This window comes from Rutidosis leptorrhynchoides, unplaced genomic scaffold (genome assembly GCF_046630445.1).
Source record: "Rutidosis leptorrhynchoides isolate AG116_Rl617_1_P2 unplaced genomic scaffold, CSIRO_AGI_Rlap_v1 contig135, whole genome shotgun sequence".
Lineage (NCBI taxonomy): Eukaryota > Viridiplantae > Streptophyta > Magnoliopsida > Asterales > Asteraceae > Rutidosis > Rutidosis leptorrhynchoides.
The window spans coordinates 1-16,969 of record NW_027266388.1 but is presented as its reverse complement, the minus strand read 5'-3'; the positions used below and the strand labels follow the sequence as shown (position 1 = coordinate 16,969).

The 16,969-nt window shown below is 35.0% G+C and overlaps 1 protein-coding gene and 1 pseudogene across 1 annotated transcript; one reads left to right on the top strand and one right to left on the bottom strand.

The window, feature by feature from the left end:
* The first annotated feature begins 922 nt into the window (after positions 1-922).
* LOC139881244 (auxin response factor 6) lies at positions 923-5,613 on the top strand. Its single transcript, XM_071865752.1, has 14 exons — positions 923-968; positions 1,553-1,665; positions 2,124-2,222; positions 2,309-2,365; positions 2,455-2,610; positions 2,701-2,785; positions 2,893-2,983; positions 3,066-3,230; positions 3,319-3,441; positions 3,526-3,601; positions 3,689-3,836; positions 3,914-5,013; positions 5,129-5,319; positions 5,415-5,613. Exons 1-14 carry the CDS (start codon positions 923-925, stop codon positions 5,611-5,613), a joined length of 2,649 nt encoding a protein of 882 aa, XP_071721853.1.
* Positions 5,614-12,703: 7,090 nt separating this feature from the next.
* LOC139881252 (CENP-B homolog protein 2-like) lies at positions 12,704-14,211 on the bottom strand (annotated as a pseudogene).
* Positions 14,212-16,969: the final 2,758 nt, after the last annotated feature.

Sequence of the window (16,969 nt, the reverse complement as noted above, 5' to 3'; positions counted from 1 at the left end):
GTGTATGAAAAAGAGAGAGCTAAGATAAGAATAATGACGGTTGTTTTCTATTGTATGTTCATTGATTGGGTTAGAGAGAGAAAATAAGAGAGAGAAATGAGAGAGCTAAAGTTAAGATATCAAAATAAGCTTAACTCACCACTACTACTACAGCCCTTCATCACCATTATTTTTCCATTTATGTAATCTATAGCCCCCATTAAAATCTGAATAATCCCTCCATTGATAGATAAATATTCCCTGCAAAATAAAATAAAATCTTTTCTTTTAAGACCCCCGTGTGTGAAACTGTTGTCAAGTACACTTTTTTCTTCTTCTGTTCTGTGTCATGTTAAGTCTTCAAGAAGGTTGCATGCTTATTTGAAACAGACCCTGTTCGTGTACTCCTCCTGCATTTGTTTTTGTATGATAAGATCTGAGTTAAGCTGTTTTTATAGTGGTTTGAGCTGAGATCTGCTTAGTAAAAGCTTTATATTGGGGTTTAAAGTTGGAAAATGTGCTCTTGTGTTTGTTGAAGAGTGTGGTATGAAGAAGACTCTAGCTCGAGAAAGGAAAACTTTTGGGGGGTTCTGGGTTGAGAAGAAAAGGAGCATATATGAGGCTTAAATCGATTGTATTTTTTAGTAAAACTGGTTTCGGTTGAAGATTCATGATTTCTTTTTACCATGTTAGTGATTTGTATGTGTTGATTGGTAAATGGTGACTTTTTGGTGTCATTATTGAGGGAAAAAAGTAAAGGTATGGGATTGTGGAGAGCACAAAAAGTGAAGAAGGAAGAAAGGATTGTAAAGTGGTTTTGTTGGTCTATATTGGTGCACAATTTGTTTGATTAAAAGAATAAAAGAGCGGTTAATTTCTGGATCCCCCTTGGTGTTTTGGGTTTGTTAAAACTTCAAGTTGTTGCTTATTAGTACAAGAACAAATGAGGCTCTCTTCAGATGGCTTTAGTCCTCAAGCCCCAGAAGGAGGTATGCTAGCTTATCCTTGCTCCTGATTCTTTTAATTTATTCCAGTAGAGCTCATGGAGTTACTTTGTTTGTGTGTGTGTGTGTGCGCGCAAGATCTGATATTGCATTAGTTACAGTTGGTTGTTGATTTAATGTGGGGAGAAAATGGAAGACATTAAGATTCTGATAACCAATCCAAAGATTCTTGTTTAGCTTTGGATTCATTCCAACATTCCCTATCTATCTATTTATTTATTTATATTTTTCCTATTTGAAAACCCTTTTGTTGGAGCCTAGAATTGCAAACAAGTTGCAAACTTGTGATGACAATTCTAGTTTTCTTTCCTCCAGTTTCTCAGCGACCAAAAAGGAGGTTGACAATGGTCCCTCCTTGTAGAATTGTCTGTTTCTGTCCTCTTTTAGGGGAAGGAGGGACTATTGGATCTATCTTTTTCTTTCAGCAAGTTCCTGTTAAAACAATTGGTGCTATAAATCCCTTTGTGGTCCATTCAAAAGGGCTTCCATGAGTTCTATTCTACCTGATGCACTTCTGGTCAAATTGAGAATTTAACACTTATTCAATGCTCTGGAATTAAATTTTGTAGTGGAGAAGAGGTGCCTGAATTCTGAACTTTGGCATGCGTGTGCTGGTCCTCTTGTTTCTCTCCCTGCTGTTGGTAATCGTGTTGTCTACTTCCCTCAGGGTCACAGCGAGCAGGTTAGCATTCTTAGTTTTGGGGGTTTGTGAATTCTGCATTAAGATAGTTTGAAGCTGATCTCTGCTTTTTTGTTCGTTTCTGTAATAAAGTTGTGAAAATGGATTCCAAATCACTTGGAAAAATTTATTTCGTGTTCTTAATTTCTTTGGCTGATTATCTATTGTTTATAATTGTTTTTTTTTAATTTATGTTTGTAATTGTTAATACCACTCTATTAACTGTTTTTTTAATCACCAGGCCTTTTCTGTTTGTTTATTTTGTCATCGTTTCTTTTGACATCTTATTCTTTATTCCGTTGACCGAATTTCCTATGGTGGTCATCCATGCTTCCAAACTGTTGCAAAACGTAATTCTTTTTGACATGCCAATATCCCTTTTTTTTCTCGTGCATTCCCTCTTCAATTGCTTGTGTTGCCTATCCATCTAGTCTTATGTATCTCAATTCATTTCTACGTAGGTTGCTGCATCAACAAACAAGGAAGTAGATGCTCATATTCCCAGCTACCCAAGCTTACCTCCACAACTGATCTGTCAGCTTCACAATGTGACCATGCATGTAAGCTTTTTTACATTGGTCAACTTCTGATCTTTAAAGACCATTTCCGAATAATATTCTCTGATGCTTAAATTTATCAATTTCAGGCAGATGTAGAGACAGATGAAGTCTATGCACAGATGACACTGCAACCTCTGAGTCCCGTATGCAAAATATTTCCTTGGGAAGCATTTGTTTTATATTGATTTTCATTACTGTGTGATTATGATCATTCTATGACTTTATTTTGCAGCAAGAGCAAAAGATAGAGTACCTTCCAGCAGAATTTGGAACCCCCAGTAAACAGCCAACAAATTATTTTTGTAAGACGCTGACAGCCAGTGACACAAGCACACATGGTGGGTTTTCTGTTCCTCGGCGGGCAGCTGAAAAAGTGTTTCCTCCATTGGTATATATCTCATAAAGACAAACGCGACATCAATTTCCTAAGACTTTTGGTCAATATTTCTCTTGTTAACGTCATTCTCTTGACTGTCAGGACTTCTCCCAACAACCTCCTTGTCAAGAGTTAATTGCAAGGGATCTACATGATAATGAATGGAAATTCAGACATATATTCCGAGGTCAGCCTTATTACATCAAGTTAAACAAGTTTGTTTGTAGAACTTGGAAAGGCGAACGCGATCTTGTACTATACTGAATTCTTGACAATCTTTGTCTTCTCTTGCAGGCCAGCCCAAAAGGCATCTCCTTACAACTGGATGGAGTGTCTTTGTGAGTGCTAAGAGACTTGTAGCTGGCGACTCCGTGCTCTTTATCTGGTAGGCAGCTGGCTGCTCAGAATTCGATTTATTTGTTTGGTTAATTGAATTATTTGTAACTTTGTTTCCTTTTTTTTATCAGGAATGAAAAAAACCAACTACTACTTGGTATCCGTCGTGCTAACCGGCCACAGACGGTGATGCCTTCATCTGTATTGTCAAGCGATAGCATGCACTTAGGGCTCCTTGCTGCGGCCGCACATGCAGCTGCAACAAATAGCCGTTTCACCATTTTCTATAACCCAAGGTAAAATTTTGTGCTGCTGTCTTGTAACAGGAATAAAAGAAACCTCCATTTGTTACTTGCATTTGAAAATATATCTTTTCTCATTCAGGGCATGCCCATCAGAATTTGTAATTCCCCTGGCCAAGTATGTGAAGGCAGTTTATCACACACGCGTTTCAGTTGGTATGCGCTTCAGGATGCTATTTGAAACTGAAGAATCAAGTGTCCGTCGGTAGGTTTTCAGTTCTATAGAAGTTCTAGTGATTCACTTTCTACAAAAAAGTTGACCCTTGACTGACAATCTTACTTTATCCAGCTACATGGGCACAATAACTGGCATAAGTGACTTGGATTCCGGCCACTGGCCAAATTCACATTGGCGCTCAGTGAAGGTTTGTTAAGCTGATTGCCATTTGATAGAGTATTTTCTTTCTCCTATCCTCGAGTTTCCTTTAGTATTGAACAACTTGCCTATTCAGGTTGGATGGGATGAATCTACAGCAGGGGAGAGGCAGCCAAGAGTTTCTTTATGGGAGATAGAGCCTTTAACAACTTTCCCCATGTATCCATCTCCATTTCCTCTTAGGCTCAAGCGACCATGGCCACTGGGACTACCTTCATTTCATGGTACATTTTTGTTACAAATCAACTTTAAAAGCTCACAAGTTTCCATTTTTTCACCACTGATTTCTTTTTCATTGTAGGAATGAAGGATGATGATCTGGGGATAAACTCTCCACTTATGTGGGGAGACCGAGGGATGCAATCTATGAATTTCCAGGGAATGGGAATGTCGACACCATGGATGCAGCCACAGAGGCTAGATGCTTCTATGCTTGGGCTTCAGAGTGATGTGTATCAAGCCATGGCTGCTGCAGCTCTTCAGGAGATGAGAAGTGTGGATCCTTCCAAATCACCTTCCTCTGCAGCACTTCTCCAATATCAGCAGTCTCAGTTTCTCCCTAATCGGTCTTCCGCTTTAATGCAATCTCAGATGTTGCAGCAACAATCTCAGCCTCAACAAATCTATAATAATATTCAAGAAAACCAGCAGCAGCAGCAATTGCAACATCAGAATTCATTCAACAATCAGCAGCAACAGCAACAAGCTTTGTCACAACAACAGCTTGTTGAGAACCAGCAGCAATTTCCTAATTGTGGTGTATCCGCCATGTCTCAGTTTGTTTCCTCTTCTCAACCTCGCTCAGCACCTCCAATGCAATCAATCTCCACTCTTAGCCAGCAACAAGTGTATTCTGATTCTAATGGGAACCCTACAACAACAACAGCATCTTCAATTTCTCCCTTGCATGGTCTCTTAGGTTCATTTTCACAAGATGAATCGCATCTACATTCGTTGGTCTCTTCTTCTTCGGGCTATCCGTCGAAACGAGCTGCTGTCGAACCAATGCATCATTCTGGAGCCCCTCAATGTGTTGAACAGTTGGGGCAATCTCATGCAAACATGTCTCAGAATTCAGTTTCGTTGCCACCCTTTCCTGGTAGGGAGTGTTCGATAGATCAAGAAGGAAACACTGATCCCCATAGCCATCTTCTGTTCGGGGTGAACATAGAGCAATCCTCGCTCTTAATGCAGAATGGGATGTCTAATCTTAGGACAGTTGGGGGAAATGGCGACTCTACCACCATTCCCTATGGTTCTTCAAATTATATGAGTACTACAGGCACCGATTTTTCGGTAAATGCAGCAATGGCACCTTCCAGTTGCATTGATGAATCGGGTTTTCTGCAGTCTCGAGAAAATATGGGTCAAGTAAACCCACAAAATGAGTCCTTTGTTAAGGTGAATAGCCTCTTAAGACCCCTCTTGTAATCATGTGTTCTCATTATGAAAAAAATTCGATTAATTTTCCATATTTCTTTTCATTTATCTAAAAAGTTGATAACTTTTTCGACAGGTTTACAAATCGGGGTCCTTTGGGCGCTCACTGGATATCACAAAGTTTAGCAGCTACCATGAGCTGCGCAGTGAGCTTGCTCGTATGTTTGGCCTAGAAGGCCAATTGGAGGACCCTTTGAGATCAGGCTGGCAGCTTGTATTCGTGGACAGGGAGAATGATGTTCTCCTCCTCGGTGATGACCCCTGGCCGTAAGTTCCAATCTCCTTTCATGATGAATTTATGGTATTTTCTGCTTTTCCGATACCTAACGAACGAATCTATCATCTTATTCTTCTTACAACAGGGAGTTCGTAAACAGTGTTTGGTGTATAAAAATACTGTCATCACAGGAAGTACAGCAAATGGGTAAGCAAGGCTTTAAATGCCGAAACTCTACTCAGATGCAGAGGCTTTCCAATGGAAGCTGTGATGAGTTTACGAACAGGCAGGACTCAAGGAATTTAAGTAATGGTATCTTCTCCGTGGCGTCTTTAGAGTACTGAACAATTTAACAGGTTAAGATTATATCATCCTTTCCTGTAATGTTTGCATTTCTTCCTGTCCTAGACGTGGAAGAGCTGCCAAACTCTAGCGTAAAATTTCATATATAAGATAATACTGTAATTATAAGACTTTCTACTCTTTATCTCTGTCATTCGATACTTACAATCCTCCCTTATCTATTTATTAGGAAACTTGACTTGTATTCTATAAAAGATATTTGTGTTTATGATTTCGCAAGCAAATTTCAATGAGATGTTGGGTGCTAGAGCATGGAAATTCTTTGTGGTTAGATTATTTAATTCCATGTGATGGTTCTTTGTTGACGGCACAGATGTGGCCATGGAAGTCTTTTCTATACTTGAATTAATGCAAAACTTGTACTGTTTGGTCATCAAGTTAGGAATAGTACTCTGAGACCCATCTTTGTTTATGCATTCATTATGTTAGGACTTACGAGCTTTTGATGAAAGCTACTTCTACCTTGATTAGTTGTGTTTTCACTTTTAGCTTAGTTTGTTTCTGTTCATTGATGGTAAACCCTAAACGATGAGAGTCCTCGTTCACGGTGGTGAATTTTGATCCACCGCATCCGAGATACTTATATCCAGGAGGTCTCGGATCCGACGCATTTAGGATCGAGAGAGAGCTCTTGAAATACTAAAATCGAAGCAACTACTTTTTCGGGTACGAATAAAGAATATACTAACACCGATTGAATTGAATCAAATCGAGTTCTGAAGACTTCTGAAGAAATTCCCTGGTTCATGCTCAACAGAATTCGAGGAAACAAAAAATCTCCAATGTCATGCTGAGAATATAGAAAACATCCATTGAAAAACAAAAGTGTAAAAAAAAGAAAAGAAAAAGGAAAAGCAACATAAGTGACAAAAATATTGATTTTTTTTAACTAAATTAAAATCTTGTAGCCAGGTCATCAATTACTTAGAGCACCAACTCCAAAGTGAAGGAGTCTTGCCGGATTTCCTGATGCGTTCTGCTTCAGCGACCGCCTTTTCGGCATCTCTTGCTTTACGAGCTACAATCTTTGCATATTTTTCCTCGGATCTTTTCTGGACCAATGTCAACTTCTCAAGCATCCTTACTTCAGCTTCAGCTTTCATTTTCTCAGCCTGGACCTGAATATATATATATATATATATATTTGGGAATTAATCAAGTTTCACCAAATATACACTTAATCTAGAAATTTCAAAATAGAGTATACATGTGAACCTCTTTATGTTAATATTGTGGGACTAAATAATTTTTTTAATTAATCGAGATTATTTAATTTATATATATATATATGATTATATTTAAAATGATATTTTGGAGTTAGCTGGAGAAAATTATTATTTATGCGATGAAATTATTATCTAGTATAATATTATCGAGTTTCGACTTGTAAATCGATACGAATTTAGTTACCTGTGCTTTGTGCAACTCTGCCTCTAACTTTGCCTTTTGTCGGTTCTCCCATGCCCAAATTTTGATTTCTTTACTCATGAACCTTAAAAAACTCCCAAAATGAATTATCAAAACATATATAATTAAGATTCACTGAACAAATAAACAAATATTTAGCAATTAGAATGGAAAGTACCTTGCATCCATTTTGGCTTTCTCAGCTTCCTCCCAAGCAGCTGCCCGCTCTTCATTTTCCTTCTTCTTGAAGTCATCCTGTCCTTTAGGAGGTTCCGTGGCCGACAAGCTATCATCAAATTCTTCAATCTCATCTTGAATATACCCTAATGGGTATAATTCACTGGCAATCCTATCACTGACTATAGGTGGCAATTGGAGAACGTTCTCACTTGCTTTGATGCCCTTAGCGGACCTTTGAAATAAGGCCTCCGGCAGACAACTTGACTGGTGAGATTTCCTCTCGTCACACATTGCTCTTCTGCCTAGGAAATTAACTATCCCTTAAACTTTTGTTTTTTAAAATGTTTTTTCTTAGACTATTATAAAAATTTAGATTTATTTATAATATTATAATATATTTCTGTTTGGAAAAAAAAATGTTCAGCAAAAGAATATGTTAATTTGACCTCGAAAAAAATTTTAGTCGTCGATATTTTGGTAAACTATTATTTTCATTAAAGTTTGAAAGTAAATTTATAAGAAGAAAATACTTGACCATCATCGTTTTTCTTTCCTTGAGAGATTTTTGTCGTCAATATTTTGACGAATTATTAATTTACCAAAAAAATACGCATAGTCATTATATTGTGAAAGAAAAAAATATTTTCTATTCTAGTCAATTTATTTTTCTTTAAAACTTTAGTCGTCAACGTTTTGACGGATTATTAATTTAATAAGTAGATCTTCTACCATAAAATTGTATTTAAAAATGGTTAATTGCCAACATATTAAAAATAATATATATTTTTGGATATATACAAATATACATTATTACTATCTCCATCTCAAAATACATGATGCTTTCAATCTCATCAATGCCAGGTTTAGAGCATTTTGAATTTGATTGAAATAGGTAGGATTATGGGATTTCCTGGCTCTGTCATTCGCCAAAGCTAATGGCCGGAGGTAAGCGCAGGATTGAAAAACAAGGTTGCTTTTGAGGTACCATATTTATTGTTAGTTTTTTTCAGCCTTTGGTGATTAAATACACTTTATTTATGAGCCACCAGATAGACTTACCGTTTCAGGTAATACTTGATGCTTTTCATGCAAGTTTATAGCTTAAATTTTCTATAACTATGAGATTATAAGTTTCCTTTGTGCGCAAGTAACTTCATGAAGAAACGTAGTAGACAAGCATTCTTCTTTTCCAAGAATTAGAAGCGATATATATAAGAACTCTTTGATGATTAATTAATTTGCTAGATTGGTTCTTGTCTTTATTCTGATTCAATCCTTAAAAGATTTTCCAGAGGAAGACAACGGCGGCCTAGGATCTAAATCTAGAGAGATTCTAGCCGTTGACGTATAAATTTCCGAGGTTTGTTTTTATTTCATTCTTTTTCCTTTCTGAGCCATATGTACATGGATACATCGATTATGCTAATGCACAAACAGGTTTAAAATATTATTTACGTTTTCGGTGCTCATAGAATTAATTGTATATTTTCATCCAAAAGCAATTAATTGTATCTTCATTGGGACCGGATAATATATACTACCTCCGTCTCAAAATAGATGCAAAGTTTGCATTTATTTTGGGACGAAAAGATTATTATATAGGCGTATATAAGATGGATTTGTCTAATATTTGATAGAAATCAACCACAACATGATCGAACGGAATACCAACCGGAACATATAAAAAAAAATAGCAATGGAATAGAGTCATCATGACGAGAGAACATCGATATTATATAGGAGTATATCGACGTGATAACCATTATTTTCCATACATGTTTCTATGAATACACAAAAAGCATTCATCTAATTATAAAATTGGTAAATCGATTTTTTAACTAATACTCCAATGGAGATTGTCAATTAATTACAGGAGCCAAATGAGTACTTCATATTAAAATTAGCTCATCAGCATGTATGGAATGGAATTAGCTAGCTAGGTTAATTGGCCAGAAGAACCAAGTGAATGCTCTAAAGCAATTAAAAATAATTTATTGATAATTTTTCTATGTGGCTTAGAATAAATTATTCACTATAGAAGAAATAAAGTTTCCTTTGTGCGTAAGTGTTTTAATTACTTCATGAAGTAACTTGGTAGATGTTGGTTTAGATTGTCTCAAAAAACTTGAAATTATAGAAAGAATACTAACTGTAACAGAAAAGAAGAAGAAAGGAAGCAACATTGTTAATTTGCAGAAAAAATAAGCAAGTTTGAAGAAAAAGAAAGCTGAAAGAAAGAAGATAATCTCGACCTCTCTTGATGAGAAATTGATCATGAGAATTCTTATGAAGCTTGTGAAGAAGAAAGAAACAAAACTGGACTTTGATCAGATCAATAGTGAAGAAGATAAAGTTTTTTGTAGAAAGGACAATGGCGTATATCGTCAAAATCTCAGGGACCTTGGTATAGCAAGTGCAAACTTTAAGGGTCCGACTGAAGAAAACAAAGACGGCGTTTCACCGGCTGGAGAACGATTTGGCGGAGATCAAGCCACCCACCATCAGACCCAGGATGATCTCAAGATCATCGACATATCTTCGAATTAGCGTACAATTCTCTCTACTTAAAGTTCCAAATTTCTAGGATTCTTATTTACTGTTCATGTCTTTAATTTCCACTTAAGTAATTCGAATAAGGTTAGAGTAAATTGGCAATATGGGCAGCTTCACTTGATCATTATGAAGTAGTTTATAAGCTTAGTTTGGCTTGCCATAGTCTAGAATCCGTAATGTGTGTTCGAGTTGAAAACGATGAACTGAAATTGGGGATTTCTATTAGAAGTTGTTGCATTTGGAATTGTTGATTTGAAATCGTTAATGAAGGTCCATTGATGGTTTTTGAATGCTAAAATTGGATTTCTAAAGCTTGTTTGAAGATTGCATTGGTGGGTTGCTCTGTTTTTCAAGTTTTAGTAAAGTGCAAATCGAAGTCGATTCAGAAGTTAGTTTTCAGACAAGTTAAGTTTTGTTCAAGTTCGTAGAGGTAGTTAGAAGATGTTCAAATGCTGCCATGTGATTAATCAAGCTCAGAATGAAAGTCAAGCAAAAGTCAGCCAAAAATGGCGTCTTCGACGATTTGGAGAAGATGAAGATTCAGCTGTAATTTCTCCCCCTTTTACAGTGTTACTGACTCGTAAACGCGTCATGGATTAATCCCAAGTGAAAAATCAAGCTGAGGTAAAAAGAAGATTCGGAAATGCAAGGATCGTGCAAAAAGCAAAACCATTTCTAGTTTTGTACTTTTCTGATTTTACAATATACCAGCTTATAATTTCATTTTAATTTTTATGTCAGCTAGGTTAAGGCATTGGACGCCTATAAATACTCTTGTAATCGTCTCTTTCAAATTATCAATGGAAAACAAAAATTAAAATCACCATTGTTCATCTTTTTTTAGTTTTAAAAATTTGGTTGTGTTGGTTGAGAGTTACTTTAGAATCCGTCACCCAAATTAATTTATTTAGGTCCCAACCACTTTAGATTCCAACGTTAAGCCTTTAGGATTAAGTAATCAAGTCGAAACAATGAAGGATATGATCAAATTTTCTGTTAGTGTGTCATTAGTTCTTAGTCTTTGAGTTTTCTGTGTTTTGATCGAATTTTGTAGTTGTTGGCTGTGTTTGTTGCCTGAATCTTGTGTTTTCAGCTCGGGAGCACATGGTTTTTCTATCAGCAGACACGAGTATTCTTCTTTTCCAAGAATTAGAAGCTATATATTTTTTTTGATTCAACGGATTTTGGACTACACAAAGAGCGGTAGTCCTCCCTCACCTAAACAATTCTAAGAATTGCGTCCCTGAAGAGTCGACCCCATGACCTCCAGGGTGAAAGCCCACTCGGATAACCACTAGGCTAACAGGTCCTGGTTAATTTCCAGGCCAGTGTCGATCATCCCTCGCTTCCTTCTCCTTTCACTTCTCGCTGGCATCTCCCACCTTCTTATCGAATCAAATTTAATTGTGATGCTGCGTTGTTCTCTTCCACGAAAAAGTAGGGACTTAGATGTGTTGTTAGAGATCATCTTGGAAGTGTCTTGTGGTACAAGTCAACCTTTGAAGATGGAATCATCATCATGGATACCTCCCTTGAAGAAGCAACTGCCATCCTTCAAGGCATCAATTTGACGATTTCAATGGGTTTCGATAATGTGATTTTTGAGTCTGATGCCCTTCTTGTTATTCAAACTTTAAACCAAAATGGGGAATGTTATTTGGCTTGCAGGGTAGCGATTAGTAGGATTAAAGCTCTTGTTTGTAATTATTGCCTGCGAATTTTTGTTTGTCAAAAGAGAGGGCAATCATCTTGTCCATTCTATTGCTAGGTTTGGCGAAAATGGGCAAGGTAGATTACCGGAATCTCTATGCAACACTGCCACTTTGGATCTGTAATGAAGTTTCTTGTTCATCAAAACAAAAATATATACTTCACAGTACCTTGCATCCAATTTGGCCTTCTCAGCTTCCTCCCAAGCAGCTGCAAGCCCGCTCCTCGTGTTGCTTCTTCTTGAAGCCATCCTCTTCTTTGGGAGGTTTCGTGGTAGACAAGCTATCATGATTACTATCAAATTCTTCAATCTCATCTTGAAAGTACCCCGATCACCAGCAATCCTATAGCGGACGATTGGTGGCAATTGCAGAACATTCCCACTGGTTTTGATGCCCTTACCATCCCTTTGAAATAAGGCCTCCGGCAGACAACTTACCGGTGAGAATGAGATTTCCTCTCGTCAGACATTGCTGCTCTTCTACCTAGGGAACTAGCTATCCCTAAAACTATTTGTTTTTACAATGATTTTAGTTTAGAAAATTTAGATTTATTTATGGTGTTATTATATATTTTTTGTTTGAAAATAAAAATGTTCTGAATATGTTAATTTGACTTCGGAAAAAAAATTTAAATCTTGATAAATTATCACTTTTCCATTAAAGTATGGAAATAATTTTACAAGAAGAAAATATTTGACCATAACCGTTTTTTCTTTCCTTGATAAATTTTAGCCGTCGATATTCTGACGAGTATTATTTTACCAGAAAAATACTCACAATCATCATATTATAAAGAAAAATAATATTTTCTACTGTCGTCAATTTATTTTTCTTAAAAATTTAAGTCCTCGACACTTTGACGGATTATTAATTTAATAAGATCTTCTACCATAAATTTTTTTTTGAAAATGATGATTGTCAACACTCAATATATTAAAAATAATTTTTTGCTCTATAAAATTAATACGATTTGATTAGCTTATTAGTAAATGAATACATATATTAGAAACTCTTTAAATTAATACTCGGTAAATTAATAAACTTTCTAAAATAATAAATTTGTCATACCCGCTCCGACCGGCAGTCCGATTTGGGCCAATAGAAAAAATTGAAAAATTCGATAAAATAATAAGATAATAATTTTTAGGGAGATTCTTTTATAATTTTTGGTCCAAAAAAATCATAAATTAATAATTTATAGAAACTGAAAAAAAATATATTACACTCTATTGAAATATGATTCAATAGTTGTCTGTTTTCTTTTAAGTTCAAGTCTATTTGGAGCTCATCTCTAACTTTTCTTATTGCATCCAATAGCTCAGGTGTCGCATTTTTGTATTGTATCATAAAGTTGTGAAGAGTGTTCGACGCCATAAGTGCTTCCTTTCGCGTAACAGGCTCCAAAGACACCGTATCATCTTCGTCGTCATCCTCTGCATTGTTCTCAATGATAGTACCCACAATATCTTCTAAACTCTGAACCAACGAACATGCTTCATTTTCATTTGGGTAGTTCATTAGATTGTCGATATCCATCTTATTACGATAGCCACATTGATTGATCATAGTTTCGGGATCTTGAGTTTCTTTATCAAAAGTGGATTCATCCAAATTTCTTGCAACGTCACTAGCTGAACGAATTTTACAGTGTCGGAAACAATTCGCTATTGTTTCTTTTCGAACATCTATCATCCAAGCTGTGATTGCCAAAATGATAGCATCAAGGACATTTATCTTCCCTGGATCAGATTGTCCCACCTCATAACCTTCCAATATTTTGCGGTAAAACCTTCTATGGTAATGCATCTTGAAAGCTCTTATTATCCCAGCATCACAAGGTTGAATCTTTGATGTCATGTTGGGTGGCAAGAAGAACAATTCAACGTTTCTTAGCCCTTCAATATTTCTTGGATGTGCTGGACAATTATCCACCACAAGTAGAACTCTTCTACCATGCATCATTTGGTCAAATGAACGAACATATTCATCAAATAGCACACTAGTCATCCATGCTCTTTTGTTAGCTCGATACTGACAATCCAAGCTATTCATGTTGACATTCTTGAAGAAACGAGGCTTTGCATATTTCCCAATAATTCATAGAGGGATTTTTTCAGAGCCATCTTCATTGCAACAAATAACTACCGTCAGCCTTTCTTTATCTTATTTTCTTCCTTCAAGTTGTTTTGTTGCCAGTGAATGATCAACTTGTAGCCTATAAAACAACCCAATTTCATCCATATTGAAAACATCTTTCATAGGGACAGACCCACTCTCTCCAAAATGACGAAATGACTTTATGCCATGTCGGTGCTTGAATTTCTCAAGCCATCCTATTGAAAAGTTAAAATCTGAATCATCATGAGGGTGCACGAGTTTCATTGTATCTCTTGCCTTTTGCAAAATTAATTCTCCTGTGATATTCACATGTTCTTGATGCTGGAGAAACCACTCATAAACAACCTTCTCCATGTCAGGATATTTTGCTGGTTTGTGTCTTTTGATCTCTACTCTTTCCTTTTCTATTTCAGCAGAGAGATAATCATCTGACCGCTTAAGTGTGTTTGATATTGTTCATTGACTAATTTTCAACCGAAATTTTCCCTCAAGCCATCTCTGCAAGTCTTTTTGTGTGCTTGCAGGATTATCTCTCTTGTACTCACACAACTCCTTACGTATTTGATCTGACATAGTTGATTATGCAACACCTTTTAGATGAGAAGCCATCTTGTGAGATATGGTTTGAATACTCTAACACATAATAGATTTGTTTAGACTAGAATATGTTGTGATTTTATTCAATACAAAACACTCAATTTATAGTACAATGTGTATAATACAAATCCTTTACTAATAAGGATTGTACGATATAAATCCTTTACTAATAAGGATTGTAGCCTATTCTAATTCTATATGTAAAAGGATAAGAAAATAGAAACATAATACAATAAGGAAAATATGAATTACGTTGAATCGGTTAAAAACTCTTTAAATTAATAATTATTAATTTATCGATAAATTAATAACTCTCTAAATTAATAAAAAAATTTCGATCCTGACATTATTAATTTATAAAATTTTAACTGTACATGTATCTCTATTCAATATATATATATATATATATATAAATGTATATTTTATTTTATTTTTTGGACAGGGACCACCAGAATAATTTTTTTGCTCATTTTATTTTATTTTGAAGATTAACCTCTGAAAAATGCTGCTCAAATACAAGACTAATTAAAAAAACTCTGATATTTATTTGCAAATCAAATAACCTTTCATGCTTCTGTTTTCTCATCTCCATTGACAAGCATATGATTAGTATTAGACATAGACTGATCATAACTAGACATACAGAGTTCTGCTTCTGACCGCAACATGCTATTAGACAAATCATCACTGCTAACGTATACGACCCAAAATATATCATATTTGATTCCAAGATTGAATCTTTCAAGATATGGCAAAATTGTATTTTTATAATCAGATTTAAGAATCCAAGTATAACAAAGCTGCAAAGATTTCCAAACATAGAAATTTCCAACCCTTGGTGGTGTGGCTTTGGTTTCAGGACATTTCAAGCAAACACCTGATGTGGCACCATCCATCTTCAAGAAATTCGATTTGAAAAGAGCTAAGCACGCATAACATAGGTCGTTTAGCCGATCACCTCTTGTCAAGGGCTTGCTTATGACGATCGATACGGTATCCCCCCTACAAAATTTTGCGGCTGTGGAGCCGTCTTTCGCTTCTCCAGCATACGCATTGAAGAAGCAGTGTTCCTCTAAGATTGCCATGCTTGATGCATCTTGTAGCATTGACAGCTGCACCAAACAAACCGATGATTAAGAGTTTAGTAAATATAGTAACAGTGTTCATGTTGTACTTACCAGGGTTTCAATCAACGCGTCTTGGTTTTCAGTAGCTCTCTTTGACCACGCTCCATACCAGATGACCTGAAATGGAAATTAACAAAAACCCAGAAACGTTACGGAATGAAATCAAACTTGAAACCCACTAAACATATACTTAAAAGTAAGCAGAAAAAAGGTAAAAATGATGCCATGAGTTCGTTGTTACCATATTCCCATGGATGCTCTTGAAGATAGAACTTTGAGCACAACCAAGATTTTTAGTAGAGAAAGAGAATCTTTTAAGGGAATCAAGAAGATCATCGAGGAGCACACCAGTTGGCCTAAACACAAAAAAGATTAAATCTAAATTTCTATTGTTATAAGGCAAGAAACTTGTCATCTTCCTTTGCCTCCTTCTAGCTATATATATCTCTATAAATAATATTGCAGCTTCTTATTTTGTTCGTTATTGTGAAATGTTAAATAGTCTTGTAATGAAAGAAGGAAAAAGGAATTTTTGTGCTGGGATTCAAACTGAAATTGGAGTAGTCGTGTGTAACTTTTTATAGGGAGAAGAAGTTTCAATTGGTCTTGTCTTTAGCCTGGTCTTCCAAGAAAAAGGTTTTGTAAAGACTTGGGCAAGGCCACACATGCCGTTAGTCTTTTGATTTGACACTTTCTGGAAAGATTGAAGTTATTAGTGTAATAACATGACTGAGGTTCTGTCAAAATTTGTACGTAACTTTTATTAACAAGTGAGTAGACCCGTCCAACGACGGAAAAATTCGTACTTTTAAAAATTAATAATTTAAATATATCATATGAAGAATTATATAATAATTATTTGTATTAAATATTATTAAAGATGTGTCAAATATTATATTAAAAGAGAATTATTTTAATTTTATATCAATTATACTATCTCCGTCCCAAAACAGATACAATTTACATGTAATTTGTATTGAAAAATATGCATCTATTTTGGGACGGAGGGAGTGATTATTTTGTTTTTATTTCAAAATCTACAATCGTATTAGAATTAAAAATTTATTTCATTTTTAGAAATAATAAACTTAGCAAAAAATAAAAGTCACATGTCAAGATTTATTTTGATAATAAAATTTATAATTGTATCCAATCAATTTAATTGTTCCTATTGTTTGAAAAATAAAATATGTCCGTTTTAGTTAGGAATAGAAAAAAATATATAGTAGATTTTTATTAGGAATAATAGTTTGATTAAAAAATTAGAAAAAAATAATATATATTGATTAGAAATATTTTTTTAAATGTTATACCCGTTTGAATCGCTAAAAAGAAGATATGCCCATTTTAATTAGAATAGGAAAAAAAATATAATAAATTTTAATTAAGAAAAAATGTTATGATCTTTTTTTAAATAATAGATAGGAAATTAATTTGGAATAAAATTATTATATTAGTCTAAAGTAATTGGTAGAATTTTATTAAGAATTATTATTGTGTTTTGATTACCTAATTAGAATAGGAAAAAAAAATATCATTAGACTTAAAATTATAATTTGAAATTTAATTAAATTCAAAATTCTAAAATATATATGTCAAATTACTATTCGTTAATAAAACGACATATGTCGGATGTTGATTTG

Excerpts from the sequence above, each read along its gene's own strand:
- LOC139881244 (XM_071865752.1), top strand. The coding sequence starts at position 923 with ATGAGGCTCTCTTCAGATGGCTTTAGTCCTCAAGCCCCAGAAGGAG. Across the intron at positions 2,223-2,308 it reads TTCACAATGTGACCATGCAT|GCAGATGTAGAGACAGATGA; the intron begins GTAAGCTTTTTT and ends TATCAATTTCAG. Across the intron at positions 2,786-2,892 it reads ATTCAGACATATATTCCGAG|GCCAGCCCAAAAGGCATCTC; the intron begins GTCAGCCTTATT and ends CTTCTCTTGCAG.